Here is a 14,685-nt window from a genome sequence, read left to right as displayed (position 1 = left end):
TAGTATCTTTGTTAATACGCCGAGGCAATGGACATCGCGAGATCCTTGTGGGTCACGACAGTACATGGTGGACTGGACTGGACGAATGACATGACAGCATCATGCCTGGAGAATTTGTTACTGGTTAGCAAGACGATCCACAAGGAGGTTCAACGCGTGCTGTCACTGATGTGGAAATCTACCTTCAAGAACTTTGATGACATCTATACGATGGTAGCACTTCTTCCCGAATTGGACGCCATCAAATTCCATACACTTCAGCGAGTTTCCATCGGGTTTCAGAATCACGAGCAGTACTTCCGTCTTGTCGGGTATTTCAGCAACCTGACAAACGTTTCCTCGGGTCGCCAAAGAATCACGGCTATCATGTCTCGTTACGAACGTCGTGATCCGACAACCAATTTCGTGAAAGCTTTTACGAACCTCAAGAACCTTGCCCATCTCAACTTTCACTTCCGAGCGAGACCACCTGCCGAACGTTTTCAATCCGAAGACAGGACCGTAATATCCTCCATCAATCGCGTGAGGGTTCTCTGTCAACATTTATGGATCGATGCATTTTTCACACTGCTACTCAAGAAGATTGCAGAGACGCGTACAGTGCGCAGCAACGTTCCAATGATAACCTTCTCAGGTGATATCAAGAAGAGAACCAGGCGCGAATGGGAGCCAATATGGAAGGATTTCAATGGCGGAATCAGGTGTGACGTGTCTTCGAAGTTTGAAAAGCTCATAGTCCCTTCCGAGTCGGCAATGTAAGTCAGTTCGCTTTTCGAAATCCATGCATACTAACCTCAAATCAATTATGCGGATTGCCATTGTGAAAGCCCATGTGAATGGGTACGGGTCTCAAAGTCAAGCTCCCAGTCCAGGCTCGGCTGTCCAGTCATTGCCGAGTTCAACCGCGGAGACTACTATTGAAGATTATCCGAATCGTCATGACGAGGTACACAGCTCTAGAAGCAACCAGCGCGCATATACTAGTGATGTTTGTCTTCTCATCGCCTTTCTATCAACATCCTCAGCACTCCAAACTAACAATCGCCGCACTACTCCAAGGCACCCGCACGCTGACCATACCCTTGCCATCAACCTCCACACTCTCCCCACAAGTCACATTGCCCATGCGCACAGGCTTACCCTCATCAAGCTCATAGTTGTAGCTGTAGCCGTCCCAGGTGATACCCGTGATCGCATCACTCCCATTCGCCAACAACCTCTGCACGCGCGCTTCGCCCTTGCAATCGCTTGGTAATCGGAACGTGTATGTCTCCGATGGGCGCGGGAAGGGGTCAATGTAGTTGTTATCCGCGGTAGTGTTGTACGTGTGTAGATCGACGAGGAGGAGGCGGGTCAGCGTGTTGTCAACGTGCGCAGCGTATTGCGTTGCGTATATTGACGATGACGGAAGATCTGAGATCTGCAGTCGAGACGAGGACGAGGGTTTGTGCATGAATGCTGCGACGGCGAGATTGCCGTAGTAAGGGGGCTTGGTGCCTCTTGTCGTGATGTTTGTTTGGATTGGTTGCCAGGATTGGTAGCTTTTTGGTTCGCGATTAGCCCACGGACGGTATCGATACAAGATGAAAAAGGTACTTACCGGTAGTTAGTGCCTTGATGCATGTGCGAGCGAGAAAGGTTTTGCGACGCGAGATACACATTCCAGTCCACACCCCACAAGGCAGCACCGAAGCTGTTGCTCAGGCCTGGGCGGCCTTGTCGGGCGAGCGAGTTGTGCTCGCCCATGATGAATGGAACGTTTGGGGCGAGCGCTTCTCCTAGGCCCTCGATGCCTCTTGAAACATTGAGCTGGGCGTTCGCCTTGTCTACAACGCTGCTGTGGTTCATCAATGTGCCTTGCAAAGTAATGCCAGGGTTCGTCGAAACACCCATGTAGTTGTGCGATGCGATCAAGCCAATGTTCTTCTTCTCGTCCAGACCTTGTCTAAACACCTCCACTGGATCCAAAGTGAAGTATTCATTGCGCGCGACGCCTGCGAAACTCGGTGCCATGAACTTGGTTCCCGCAAGTTCTGGACAAGCTGCTTTGGTAGCTTCTTCGATAGCAGTGGTGCCATTCAGCCACTCAGACACATAGTCGGCTTCAGTCCAGTTATCAGGTCGGTAGCCAGAAGCATGGAAGAGATCGGGCTCGTTGCCGTATTCCCAGAACAACAGGTCGCTTCCTATCGCTTTGCAGGCGTACGATACGGATGCCCAGGTCGCGGCTCTTGCAGCGCTAGAGTTGGCACCCATGTTGAAGCCGTGGACAAACTTTGTGCCCTTGGGCATAGTTTTGTAGGACTCGAAATAGGACGGGCCAATGGTGATGATGGTTGGGTAGTCCGCTGAGACGTTTGGCCGGATGACACCGACGAGGCCAGTCTTTTGCGTTTTATCAAAGATTGCGACGTCTCTAAGCCTTAGTCAGTCGCTTGTATCTCTAGACACGTCAGTGGTAGAGCAGTACTGTGTATTGCCACCCACTCGAGCAATTGGCAATGAGCCTTGAAGTTTGCCAAGGTTGCTCATGAGGTTGTACGTGAACGCATTCGGATGCGACAAATTGCCTGTAAGCACCGTAACTCAGAAAGACTTCTTCAATGGTTGTTGACATGGCAGTAAACATACCAGCGAAATCGGGCCATGACGAGAACTCGAAAGAGAATGATACGAAAGAGTCCAAGGGAATGCCAGCCGTATCAGGAGCTGCTTTGGAAACGGCGATTGGCTTGGAAGAAGAAGAGATATGCGCTGCATCTGCCCTCAACGAGGCCACGAGAGCCCCAAGAAAGAGCGAGCGGTTGATTGTAAGTACCATCTTGATTGTCCGATACCGTCATTGTCGAGACCATTTGCGCAGAGGTTTATGGTCGTCGCCGGCAACGGAACTTTGTGCAACACGTCATGCGGCAATTGAAATCCATGACCCCAGTCATGAATTCGGTATTCTTCGTGGACAATCCTTTACTTTGCGGGGAAGAAGAAGTCGGGGTACATGGATAAAAGCTGGGGTATTAGCAGGGTCGATGTCTCGCTGATTGGCTGGTTGGCTGGTTGGCTGGTTCGGCCTCGGGACCACTTTGTCTCGAGGCTAGACTTGCCCTCCACTTCCCGTACATCGACAACTTCTCAACGTCCCGTCTTCAACAGCCGATCGCATTGCTTGTTTGCACGGCCTTTGGTACTGCGCGACACCTGGATAGGTGGATTTACTTCCAGGCCAGGTAGATTTCAATCGAATATTTCCCGTATGCAAATGCGCGGGGTATCGGCACTGAGCGGGTATGACCGGTACCTGTGCGCCCGAATACGAATATCCGAACCTCCCGCTCAGGATGCAACCCATCTGACCAAGGTCGCGCCCAGACATGGCATGGTCTAACCCAAATAGGCAATTTCTCTCACAATGCATGCCAAGACCATGCCACATTATCTTGAAAATTAAAATTAAAGAAGAATTAATTTAGAATTAATTTACTCTTTATACAGGAATAACTCTTTAATAATAGAAGATTTAAAAAAAACTTCATATTATAAATCTAGAGATATAAGCTAGATCTATAACTTTATAATATAAAGTTATTTTATATCCTCTTTTATTAAGAAGTTACTCCTATATAAAGAGTAAATTAATTCTAATTTAATTCTAAATTAATTCGCAATTAATTCACCCTAGCACCTTAGCATGCCATCTCTGGGCGCGACCTTGGTCAGATGACGTGTATGCACCCTCCCGCTCTATCATTGTGAGTGTCGTCATCGACCTACACTCGCTTCAGAAAGACATCCGTTAACCTTTGTTATAGTCACCGATTGGCTTTACCTCAGGCTTGCTGGAGCATAGCCTAGGACCAACGAATAGCTTCGAAAGCGTTGATGAGGACGACTGGGCAGTATATTTCCTCACGGCTTGGCCTGTACAAAATGTGGCACACTACTATGCTTTGTCGCGTGCTTTTGCATCCACTGATGATGCGCGCATTGGACTGATTTTCTCCTCCTCTTGGTGACAGGTATATCAGCGGCCCAGCCATTCCCAGCCAAACAGATTGTCATCAACCAACGCGTGTTTGATGCACATCGTTGGAACATCCATTCTTGTCTCGTCTATGAAACGAAGACGATCACGAACATCTTTTCTCAACGATATGAGAGCAGCAGAAAAGTGACAACATGATTGAAAAGACTGTCAGAAGTCCTCAAGTAGTAAATTATGCGTCCTCAATATACGTAACGTTTTGGCCGTCTCGCAGTTCCCAATTCACAACACCGTCGCGTTTCCCCAACCTCGCAAACCGTTTCGCTGGGTTTGCACAAGTTCGTTGAGTGTATATCGAGGTGCAGTAGTATCCGTCACCGCAGCATGCTCCTTTTGCACAGAATGCACCTGAAACGCTCGTGCAGTCGGCATCCGAGTTACAGCTACCCAAGTAACAATATCCTATCCATGGACCGGCACAGACGTTACCGCCACTCTTCTTTCCCAAGCAATAGCACCCGTCGGCAGCTCCTGGGCATGTAGCAAAGTTGCATGCCGGAACGACTAGCCCTTGGCAATTTTTTGGCGTGCATTGGCCCCCGCTGCATGAGTTATGCGCTGGACATGCTGAACCACATGAACCACAATTGGCTGGATCAGTGGAAGTATTGACAAGGCTTCCACTACAACAAGACTGGCCGGGACTGGCTTTGTTTCCACAAGTCCCACAGTTGTTTGGGTCGGTGGCGAGAGTGACAAGGCTTCCGCTGCAACAGGTTTGACTGGGGCCTGCTGCACGACCGCATGATCCGCAGTTGTTTGGATCAGTAGCAGTGTTGACGCATACTTGACTGCAAAGCGCCATGCTTGGGTTGTTTTGTCCTGGTCCACATATATAGTATGGGCCTGTTTTGCGAGCGGCAAGGCTAGTACATGCTGACCCAGCATTTGTAGGGAAATTGGCAGCACACCAGCGAGCGGCATCAGAGTTTCCTTGGGACAAGACACTCAATGGAAGCCCTAGCATATAAGCGTTAGAATGATCAAGAATGATAGTGCTACCAAAGTGGATAGAATTCAGATGAAGAATTGCAGATGATTGTGCTTACCAAGGAGAAGGCTGAATAAACCGACAAGTTGAACCATTTTGACAACACGATTTTAAATGTATATCCAAGGAAGTCGAAGCTGGATTGATAGTAATTGTAGGAGATAGTTCATCAAGTTTATAGTCAAACGGTTGGCGGTCTGGCCTACCTAGGGTACTGGAGCTGAGAACGGAACGTAATTAGTGTGCCCTACGGCAGGCGGTGGCGCTAGAGTACCACAAAAGACGGCAAAAGGCGTGCGTTACCGAAACGTTATTCCTAAACTTTCCAGCTCAGCTACACGATGTATGGCACTAATAGTTTCTATTAACGACGGTTGAGAGCCTACATCTTATCCAGTTGACCATCTAACTCCAACGTGAACGCAGCAACTACTTCTAGAACATTATTCTAAGGATCTGATAATCGGTCCAACCTAAAGCTAGATCCAACGCCTGGATCGGCAAGATTGCCAACAGACGGGTTGAGACTATTCGCGTATTTTGGTGGCTGCTCAGGTGGCTGGAACATGTTGAGCTGATCGCGATCTCAATGGATGTGCTAACACGCTACTCGCCACTAACGGCAAGACAGCCACGCGGAACCTTATAAGGCATAAAGCCAAGAAGCAAGAATTTCAGCTCCTCCAGATAATGTGTTTCTATTACGTATCGAGGCGCCTTGCAAAAGTGTCTTCTAAGGTCTAATCTTGCGTGTTGAGCGGCTCAATCATCTATACAGCGATCTAGGTCTGTATTCAGTTCCTGATTCGCTGTACACAAAGTAACATGCTCGGCAAGCGAGCGGCGTAGGTAAGCAAGCGGGCGCTGAAGCTGGTCTTGAAGCTGGAAGCGCGTTAGCTTGCATTAGCCCGGGATGGTGGTTCGCTTACGCTGGCGCGCCTATGATAGATCTGATAATGACCCCTAGCTATCGGAGGTTGTGGGGGTAGGACAGGCTATTTTACAAGAATTGGGAGCGAAGAAGGCTTGAGGTTGGCTCTGTGAGGAGGAAAGCCTGTTATGCTACGACACAAGGCGTTGTACAAATCAGGCACAGAAGCGATAATGCGAACGTAATCTTAAGGCAAAGCAGAACATAGTCATCTAGAAATAGCTGTCGTAGATGTGAAGTTTAGAATATATTTAATAATCAAAAAAGGTTTATCAACGTCATGTGCCGCATACATGAAACTCTCCCCGTTCCCTAAAACACAACCCCACACCCATTGCCATGAACATCAGGCCTCCTCCAGAGGACCCAATACCACTTCTACACACTCCCATCACACACAACAAACACAGCCGCCCTTACCCAAAACACCTCACACTCCCTTCACCCCCCACCCCCCAACTTCCCAGCATCACTCTCCCCCCACGGAAACACCTCCTCCGCCTTCCTAACCAACTCCTCACACCTCGCACTCCTCGGCCTCACACTAACCCGATACGGCACCGGATGGCTCACAACGCCCGGCGTAAACTCCACTTTCGGTTCCACAACCACCCCATCCTCGACTCGCTTCTCGATGTTGAAGACAGCAAGGACCTGTGCGATGGTCGTGAACAGCGCGTTATCGGCGACGTACCGGCCGGGACAGACGCGGCGTCCGTAGCCGAAGGTCCAGGTACGCGGGTCGGGGGCGGGGGGCGTGGTCAGGTACCGGGTGGGATTGAAGAGGCTGGGGGAGGGATAGAAGGATGGGTCGTGCGTGAAGTACCTGTTTCTATCCGTTAGCGAGGAGAATCCGTATCTGGATTTTACTCGGGGGTGAAGAAGTGAGAAGTGAGAAGTGGAAGTAAGGGATATCATACCAGCTATTCGGCAAGATCAAAGCTCCCTTAGGTATTCTGTACCCATTGATAGTATCCTCTTCTGTACAACAGTGCGGAATCGCCATTGGAGCGACAGGATGCCATCGATGCGTCTCTTTCATCACAGCCTCGATATACGGTAATCGTGCTTTGTCACTTGTAATCGGCAATCTTTCTCCGCCAAGCACACGATCGATTTCCTCTTGAGCTGTTTTCTGCACCTCCGGAAAGACAGCCATGGCGAGGAAAAACGTCATGAGCGATGAGACGGTGGTATCGGCGCCGCCGAGGTACATGGATGCCGCGGACCATTTGTGGATGTGCTCCATGGATGCGTCTGAGCCGAGGGACTCGATGGCCTGGGAAAGGAACGATGTTTTTGCTTTCTTGGAGCGCATCTGCGATTTGACGAAGGCGTAGGGCTCTTCGGCTGTGCGCGTCAATTGGTCTGCCATCTGGCGAGCGGTGCGCTTGAAACCGGTCCCTGGGCACCAATCTGGGAGGAATCGTACTTGTCCGTGTCAGTATACCCGCATTATCGGTCCTAGTGAACGAAGAAACCTACGGAACGGAAAGACATCGACCGGCCATTTCCCTGGCACACTCGAGTCCGCGAATTCAACCATCGTCTGGCCCGCCAGATCCACCAGCGGATCTCTCCCCTTAGCATTCGGCGTATATCCATACGTGATTCTTAATATCACAGCACCCGCTTCCTTCTTGATATGCTCAAATAGATCATCAGGAGAGTCCAGCACGTTGAGCAAAAAGTGCGCAGCCTCTTCATTCTGAATGCGATCAAACACCTTGAGCGACATGCTGGAACTAGCCACACTCGCGATATTGCGACGATGGTGCTTAAAGATCTGATTAGGTTGGTGCATACCCAGCGTTCGCGTCCAGCCAATCCTGCATCTGCATTAGATATCTTGGTATCGCAGACAAGCATATAGGAAACGTACATGTCGCCACTAAACACCATCTTCGGCCGGCCCGAGTATGTTGCCGCGCGATTGTTCAGCAACTCTGCTGCGATGTCTGCGTCGTTGACGATGATGAATGTCTGGCCAAGAACGGTGATGGAGCTTATCGGTCCATAGCGGTCCTTGTGCTCCAGCCAGTGATGGCACTCCATGATTCCAGGCTTCGGTAGGTCATTGATGTTGCCAAGGAAGGGGACGCCCTTTGGTCCTGGAGGGAGTGGAAGGTCATGCTTGTTCCTGTTCGAAAAGAAGCGGGCGAGTGCGTAGACGACGAGCGTACCAATCGCTAGAAGTAGAGACGTAGTTGTTGAGATTGCCATATGGACATGAGTTCACATGGAGCTGGCGGTGCGACACGGTAGTGAAGAAGAAGATAAAAGCTCCAGCTCATGAATTAAATCAGGGAACAACGGCTCGAACGTTATTGGCTCTATGCTGGTCCAGCAAGCCGAACCTGAGTTTTCTCGCATGATAGCAGCATACATGCCTCTCATAGGTTAGTGCCTGCGGAGCTGCTACGGAAATATCCTTCGTTCCGGTAAGCGGTGATGCGAGGACAGGCATGCTGCAGCTATATTTGCTGACTGGCAGTGTGATCCAATCTCATGCGATACTCGGCATGGGAGTGGAGCGGGCGCTGCCTGAAAAGGAAAGACGGGTAGCATGCCGTTGCGCAACGTGTGACCACCATGTACGTTAACCCGCTAGGGCTGGTACACTTTGGACAACCCGTTTCTTTCACTTCGATGTGCCAATCTCATTTGCAGCGTTTGCTGTCTGTGTTGTTAGAAAAAGAGAGAGTGTAGTCAACGGCTACCGGACGGCATTGGGCGCGCTACGCGACGGGACACAGTGGGGATGGTTCGCCCTGCATCACTAGCAGGGAGGGACACGGTTGTCAGTGGTGCGCATGGCGGGGCAGAGAGAACGCCTGAAGTGGTCACACCCAATGGACATGACCGCAAAGCACAGCACACCCACAAGAGCATCGGTTGGAAGAGTGAGCGGCTGCGTTGATGTAGCGGGAGAAAATAGCTACGGAAGTGTTGGCAGCAATATTCATAGAAAAAGGGTCTATCAAGAAAGACAAATCGTATATCCGTGTTCATCGTAGAAGCAACGTGTTCATGGGCGCGACAGACTGCACATTGACTCAGTCATCCGAAGCGACACCATAACCGCGCCACCTCGACCGCGCCACCTCCTACAACAGGTCGCATTCACAAAAAACATCATGCAAACGAAAGTATGTCTCCTCCGTTCCTCACCCTTGAGCCAAGTAACCGGCTCAACGATTCGAGAAACAGAGGCCTCAAACACCTTGAAGGGGGTAGAATGAGGTTGTTTAATCTTGCTTCAGTGTCCACACTCGCTCAACGTGGGTAGATCGTGTTGGCGGGCTCTAGCAATTTGAAGAAGCGGAAATGAAGTGACAGAAAGCCACACCATGCCAGTCCGGCTCCAATCCATTAACCCCTCGAAAAGAAGTGTTATAGGATAAGAGATCAGACCGGGAAGAATCCCTCGTGTACCCCTCAAGATAGGACATGTAAAAATCTCGCAGCCCACAAGGGCAGGATGGCGACAAGTCGCCATCGAGCCGGAAGCCAAACCCCTCAAAAACATTGTCAAGACATTGTAACCGATTACCGGCTGTGCCCGAAGGATACCAGCTTCGTCCAGGTTGGTCAAACCTGTCCTGCGCCCAAACTTTAGGAAATGCATCCATAAGTAAGAGCTTTTCGCATAAGCGGCCGAAGCCACGTCGCGAAAGGCTGCAGAACGAGTGCGTCGCCTTTTTAGTGACGGATGCGATGCCCATCCATAGTCACCATGCTTGCAAATCTCGACACCAGTCTCGACACTCCGGGTCAACACCTGTTGCCAGGATAATCTCCATCAGTCGATGTCGGGTTCTGATCTGCCATTTCGCCGAAGCGAGACCCGCTGTTAGGGCAAGTAACAGCAGTGGGCTGCCACGCACACGTAGTCTCAACAACGCGAGGTTGGAGTCAGGCGCAAGATCGCTGTACCGAAGTACTTGCAACCGAATGGCAAAAACATTGGTTTTTGAAGATTGATGTAGATTGGGTTCTCGAACACTAGGTGTTCGAGAATGATTGAGCATTGATTGAAATTGGGTTTTGAACGCAGAGCGTTCGATCATTGAGTTTGGACTTTGGTGGTTCAACTCACGAGTGCTTCGAAGCAAAATATGCCAGGGGCCATGCGGCCTGTCGGAAGCCGTCCGAAGACAGTTCCATATCGGTTGGCTTCTTCCTCCGAGATTGTGTTACTTGACTGCCGGATCTCTTGTTCTCACAAGAGGTCCCGGCATCAGTGGACGCCTCACTCAGTGTCGGAGATAAATCCCTGCTTGCGAAGTTCGTGATCGAGCTGGTGGCCACAGTGCAGAACACGTGTGGATTTGGTGGAGTGGATTCCTCGCCCAGGAAGTACCGACGCGTCGCTGCATGCGCCGCGCAAATTCGACCGCCGAATGGAATAGTGATTAACGTATTCGCCAGGAGCTCGCGCGACGGTCAGACAGACGCGTCGGTATCCCCAGAGCTCATCGCGAACGCCATTGACTCAGGTGTGAGACATGGTGGCAATAGTGTGTAAATGGTAGCGATGGTGGTAATGAATGAATGGTTGATTTTCTTCAAAATGGTGGACAAGGCATAGCTGAAGGGGTCGACGACAACTCGCGTTCGACGCGTCGACAGAAGAAGACTATGAAATGAAAAGGTCGAGAAAACACCGTAAGAGCTCCAAAGGAGTCGAACAAGAGAAGTGATGAAAAGAGGTAACGCGGGGCAGTCACGGTGGATTTATAGCTTCGTGTCCGCGGACGCGAAAAGCCAGGAATCGGCCCTGTTCGCAAACGGATCCGTGTCCCGCTTGGCACTGCTCGCCGTCGCGTCATCGAAGCGAGTAGAACGACGAGGCACGCGTGAGCGCAAGGAAACGCTTCAACCTCCCAGCCACGCGATATGGTCAGTTCTCTAAAACGAATATTCTCCGGGAAAAAGACTAACAAGCGACAGCCGCCAAAACGTCGTGGACCTCCTACTAAGGCGCCGCCTGTCAAGCGCCCTTCGAAGCTCGCGAAGGAGAATGGCATCACCGCGGAGCAAGAGGCCGAAATACGCGAGGCATTTGGCCTCTTTGCCGTGTCGCATCCCGAACATGGTGACTCCGAAGAGGGTGTCTTGAAGAAGAGCGATGTGCGCAGGTGTCTGATGTAAGTCGCGGCAATGCGCTGTAGAGCAGCGTGCACTTGCTAACAATCGCGCAGCTCGCTGAACCTCACGCCCGATAAGTCGGAGATGTCTTCCATCTTATCCACTATCGATCCTCTCAACACAGGCTACGTCGAATTTGTGCCTTTTCTCTCATACGCCGCGATCGCAATACACTCCAAGGAACAGGGGTCCGACGAAGACGAAGAAGACGACGACTACCGAGGGGAAAGCAATGCGGAAGAAGTCAACGCGGCCTATCAGCTCTTCACGCACGGCACCCCGGGACCGATAACACTGGGGCACTTAAGGCGGGTTGCAAAGGAGCTACGCGAAGATGTGCCAGATGACGTCTTGAAGGATATGATCCTCGAGGCAAATGGCGGGGTCAAGGGTCAGGGCAGAGATGTTGGAGGAGTTAGCCTCGAAGAGTTTGAGAGCGTCATGAAAAGAGCTGGGTTGTCGTTTGGATGAAACCCTAGAGTTGGAATAACCGACTCACGGAACAACGGACCGCGCGATATGTGCGAAGGCCTTTTGAGACACCGCTGTCGCACGCGTCCATGGCGACCTTACAAGACGAATGCGAAAGTCCCCCCGCCTCAGCTGCCCGACTGCTCAGTGTCCTAATCTCAAGGCGTCGACGCCCGAGGACGTACTCAAACTTGCTGCACAAAGGGCGGGATCGCGAGGGAACAAGCAGTGGAGCTATCTTATGATATGCGCCTCGCGCAGAGGGCAGTTGTCTACTTGACATGAGAGAATACATGCTGTAGAGAGTGAATAATGACAACGAGATCTGTACAATATCAATATCATAGTGCATCAGTACCCATGTCGTCTAAAGTGATGCGACGCCAAATAAAGCCGATGCAGATAAGGCCGGCCCATTGGATAGTGGCGCCGGCAGGGCTGAAGGCCAAATGTTTGTGCCAAGATTCAGGGACCTCACCCAACAAGCACACGAATACGAATGCAACCGACCTGCGTAACGCCAATCGCAAACGACTAAACGTCGCTGCTGCTCTGAACGGCCACTCGTGTCGTACGTAATCCTCCACCGTGTCCACAACCACCACACCAGTCCAAACTAACGCTGAAAAGCAACGCAGCTCAATGACCACGCCCTAAGACCCAGGACCCTTTTTCCCTCCCCCCCTTGAGCCGCCTAGTTCCATGTCCAGCGGCGTCGAAGTCCCCGGAAGCCAACGACGTCCCGGCATCTGGTCCTACTTTAGCTTCTCTGGCCCACGCCGCCGTGTCTCCGTCTCCCTACCACGCAACTTCGACCCTAACCGCGCCGCCGACGCCAGCGACCCAAACGCCAAAGCCGACAGACACTCGCGACACCGGTCGACGTATTCGGACGCATTCATGAACGACCACAAGGGCAGCGCCGTCATGAACCAAGGGCAGCGGCTGCGCTACCTGAAGACAGGTGGCGTCATTGCATTCATACTGCTCGTATTATACTTTGTCGCGCCGCGAGACGGCATATCAAGACCAGCTGGTAGGTTGAGGACACGTTCTGCGAAAGGCATGGACTAACACACAACCCTCAGTATCGCACCCCTCAGGCGGCAACACAGCAGCCGGCGATGCAAAGGCACAATGCACAAAGTCGTACTCCAAGGACAAGCCGCTGATCCAGTACGCGCTCATGGTCGACGCCGGCAGTACAGGCTCCCGCATCCACGTGTACAAGTTCAACAACTGCGGCCCGAGCCCCGAACTCGAGAGCGAAAACTTTGAAATGACACCCAAGCGCGAGGGCGGCTCCGGTCTCTCAGCGTACGGCGACGACCCGGAGGCTGCCGCCAAGAGCCTCGACGTGCTCATGGACGTTGCGCTCAAGAATGTGCCCAAAGAATACCAGTCGTGCACGCCCATTGCCGTAAAAGCAACCGCTGGTCTGCGCAAGCTCGGTGAAGAGAAGAGCAACGCCATCCTCGCTGCCGTCCGCAAACACCTCGACAACGACTACCCCTTCCCGCTCGTCTCGGAGGAGAAGAAGGGCGTAGAGGTCATGCCCGGCGAGATGGAAGGCGTATACGCATGGATCACAGTCAACTACCTGCTCGGCAAGATTGGCGGCCCAGACAAGACGCCCACAGCCGCCGTCCTCGATCTCGGCGGCGGCTCCACGCAAATCATCTTCGAGCCCACATTCCCTGATACCCCGCGCGGCGGCCTCCCGACCAAGCTCGCAGAAGGCGACCACAAGTACGCGCTCAACTTTGGTAACCGCGATTTTGATCTCTACCAGCACTCGTACCTTGGCTACGGGCTCATGGAAGCGCGCAACAACCTGCACAGCACGGTGCTCGCGGGCCTCTACGAGTCGCACAAAGACAACAAGGAGTTCCTCACCAAGCCTATCGTAAACCCGTGCATCGCCCCCGGCATGACCCGCGAAGTCGAAGTCCAAATGCCCAAGGGCCACGCGCTCGGCGACTCCATCACCGTCAACATGACCGGGCCCGCAACCGCTTCGCCTACGCAGTGCCGCGGCCTTGCAGAAAAGACACTGCACAAAGACGACGAGTGTGCCATCGCGCCGTGCGCGTTCCGTGGCGTGCATCAGCCGCCGTTTGAACAGACGTTTGCGACCGAGGCGGTGTACTTGCTTTCGTACTTTTATGATCGTACACAGGACCTCGGTATGCCGGAGTCGTTTACGCTGCGCGAGTTGCAGAATCTGGCGGATAAGGTGTGTGCGGGCGAGAAGGGGTGGGATGCGTTTACGGCGGTGCCGAATGCGATTGAGGAGCTCAAGGGACGGCCGGAGTGGTGTCTGGATTTGAATTTTCAGTATGAGTTGTTGCGGAGTGGGTATGGGATGCCGATTGATCGCGAGGTGAAGATTGCGAAGAAGATCAAGGGGAATGAGCTGGGGTGGTGTTTGGGTGCGAGGTAAGTTTTTTTTTGTGATGGAAGTTTTTGCATATGAGGATTTGTTGCTAACGAGATACTTAGTCTTCCGTTGCTCGAGGCGAATTCGGGATGGCAGTGCAAGATTAGGCAGGTTGAGTAGAGTGAGTGCGGAGGATCATGATTGTGAAGCTCGTTGCGGTACTAGAGAGATGGACTATCTTGGTCTTTCTCGACATTGGGGATGATCGCGATGGTATGCATGGATTGGCGTTTTTTTTTGATGGTTTGGAATGCGGCTGTGATGCGATGCGAATAAAGTGATGGGCCTTGATGGATTTGTTCACTTGCGGCTCGCAACGGTGTTGATATAGAATAGAATGATTTGCAAAACTTGGATTTGTTTCTTGTGTTCATGTCTACCCTGGAGAGGACGCGACAGGTGCGGAGATGAGACATCTTCTGCGCGTGCTGTACACAACGACGAGACGGCTTGAGTTTTATTCGGAACTATATCTTTTCACTCGAAATGGAATTTAAAGAGAGAAGAGTTATGGACATGTCCATGAACGTGCTGATGATAAAATGCAAGCACAAAGTTGCTGAATGACGGTCTAGTGACTCAAGAGAAGAGTTACACGTTCGATACCTATTTAAATTCTTGAAAGCATCATAGTAATTTAGCAAGGCAGTAAAGCGGTG

At 51.7% G+C, this 14,685-nt stretch overlaps 4 protein-coding genes across 4 annotated transcripts; 2 read left to right on the top strand and 2 right to left on the bottom strand.

The window, feature by feature from the left end:
* Positions 1–1,021: 1,021 nt before the first annotated feature.
* Positions 1,022–2,821, bottom strand: ACET3X_004650 (uncharacterized protein; the record flags this gene model as incomplete). Its single annotated transcript, XM_069450878.1, has 4 exons — positions 1,022–1,541; positions 1,601–2,416; positions 2,471–2,570; positions 2,632–2,821. 4 exons carry the CDS (start codon positions 2,819–2,821, stop codon positions 1,022–1,024), a joined length of 1,626 nt encoding a protein of 541 aa, XP_069308628.1.
* A 3,006-nt stretch (positions 2,822–5,827) lies between these two features.
* On the bottom strand, positions 5,828–8,187 carry ACET3X_004649 (uncharacterized protein; the record flags this gene model as incomplete). The annotated part of the gene is made up of 5 exons (XM_069450876.1): positions 5,828–5,915; positions 6,659–6,790; positions 6,885–7,395; positions 7,450–7,793; positions 7,847–8,187. The coding sequence occupies 5 exons, from the start codon at positions 8,185–8,187 to the stop codon at positions 5,828–5,830; spliced, it is 1,416 nt and encodes a 471-aa protein (XP_069308627.1).
* A 2,676-nt stretch (positions 8,188–10,863) lies between these two features.
* Positions 10,864–12,275, top strand: ACET3X_004648 (uncharacterized protein; the record flags this gene model as incomplete). Its single annotated transcript, XM_069450875.1, has 5 exons — positions 10,864–10,866; positions 10,918–11,114; positions 11,169–11,529; positions 12,073–12,157; positions 12,217–12,275. The coding sequence occupies 5 exons, from the start codon at positions 10,864–10,866 to the stop codon at positions 12,273–12,275; spliced, it is 705 nt and encodes a 234-aa protein (XP_069308626.1).
* A 211-nt stretch (positions 12,276–12,486) lies between these two features.
* ACET3X_004647 (uncharacterized protein) lies at positions 12,487–14,146 on the top strand (the record flags this gene model as incomplete). Its single annotated transcript, XM_069450874.1, has 3 exons — positions 12,487–12,622; positions 12,675–14,025; positions 14,089–14,146. The coding sequence occupies 3 exons, from the start codon at positions 12,487–12,489 to the stop codon at positions 14,144–14,146; spliced, it is 1,545 nt and encodes a 514-aa protein (XP_069308625.1).
* Positions 14,147–14,685: the final 539 nt, after the last annotated feature.

The sequence above is a fragment of the Alternaria dauci genome, chromosome 3 (assembly GCF_042100115.1).
Source record: "Alternaria dauci strain A2016 chromosome 3, whole genome shotgun sequence".
Taxonomy (NCBI): Eukaryota; Fungi; Ascomycota; class Dothideomycetes; order Pleosporales; family Pleosporaceae; genus Alternaria; species Alternaria dauci.
Note: the sequence above shows the minus strand (reverse complement) of the source record. Positions and strands in the feature narration are given on the sequence as shown.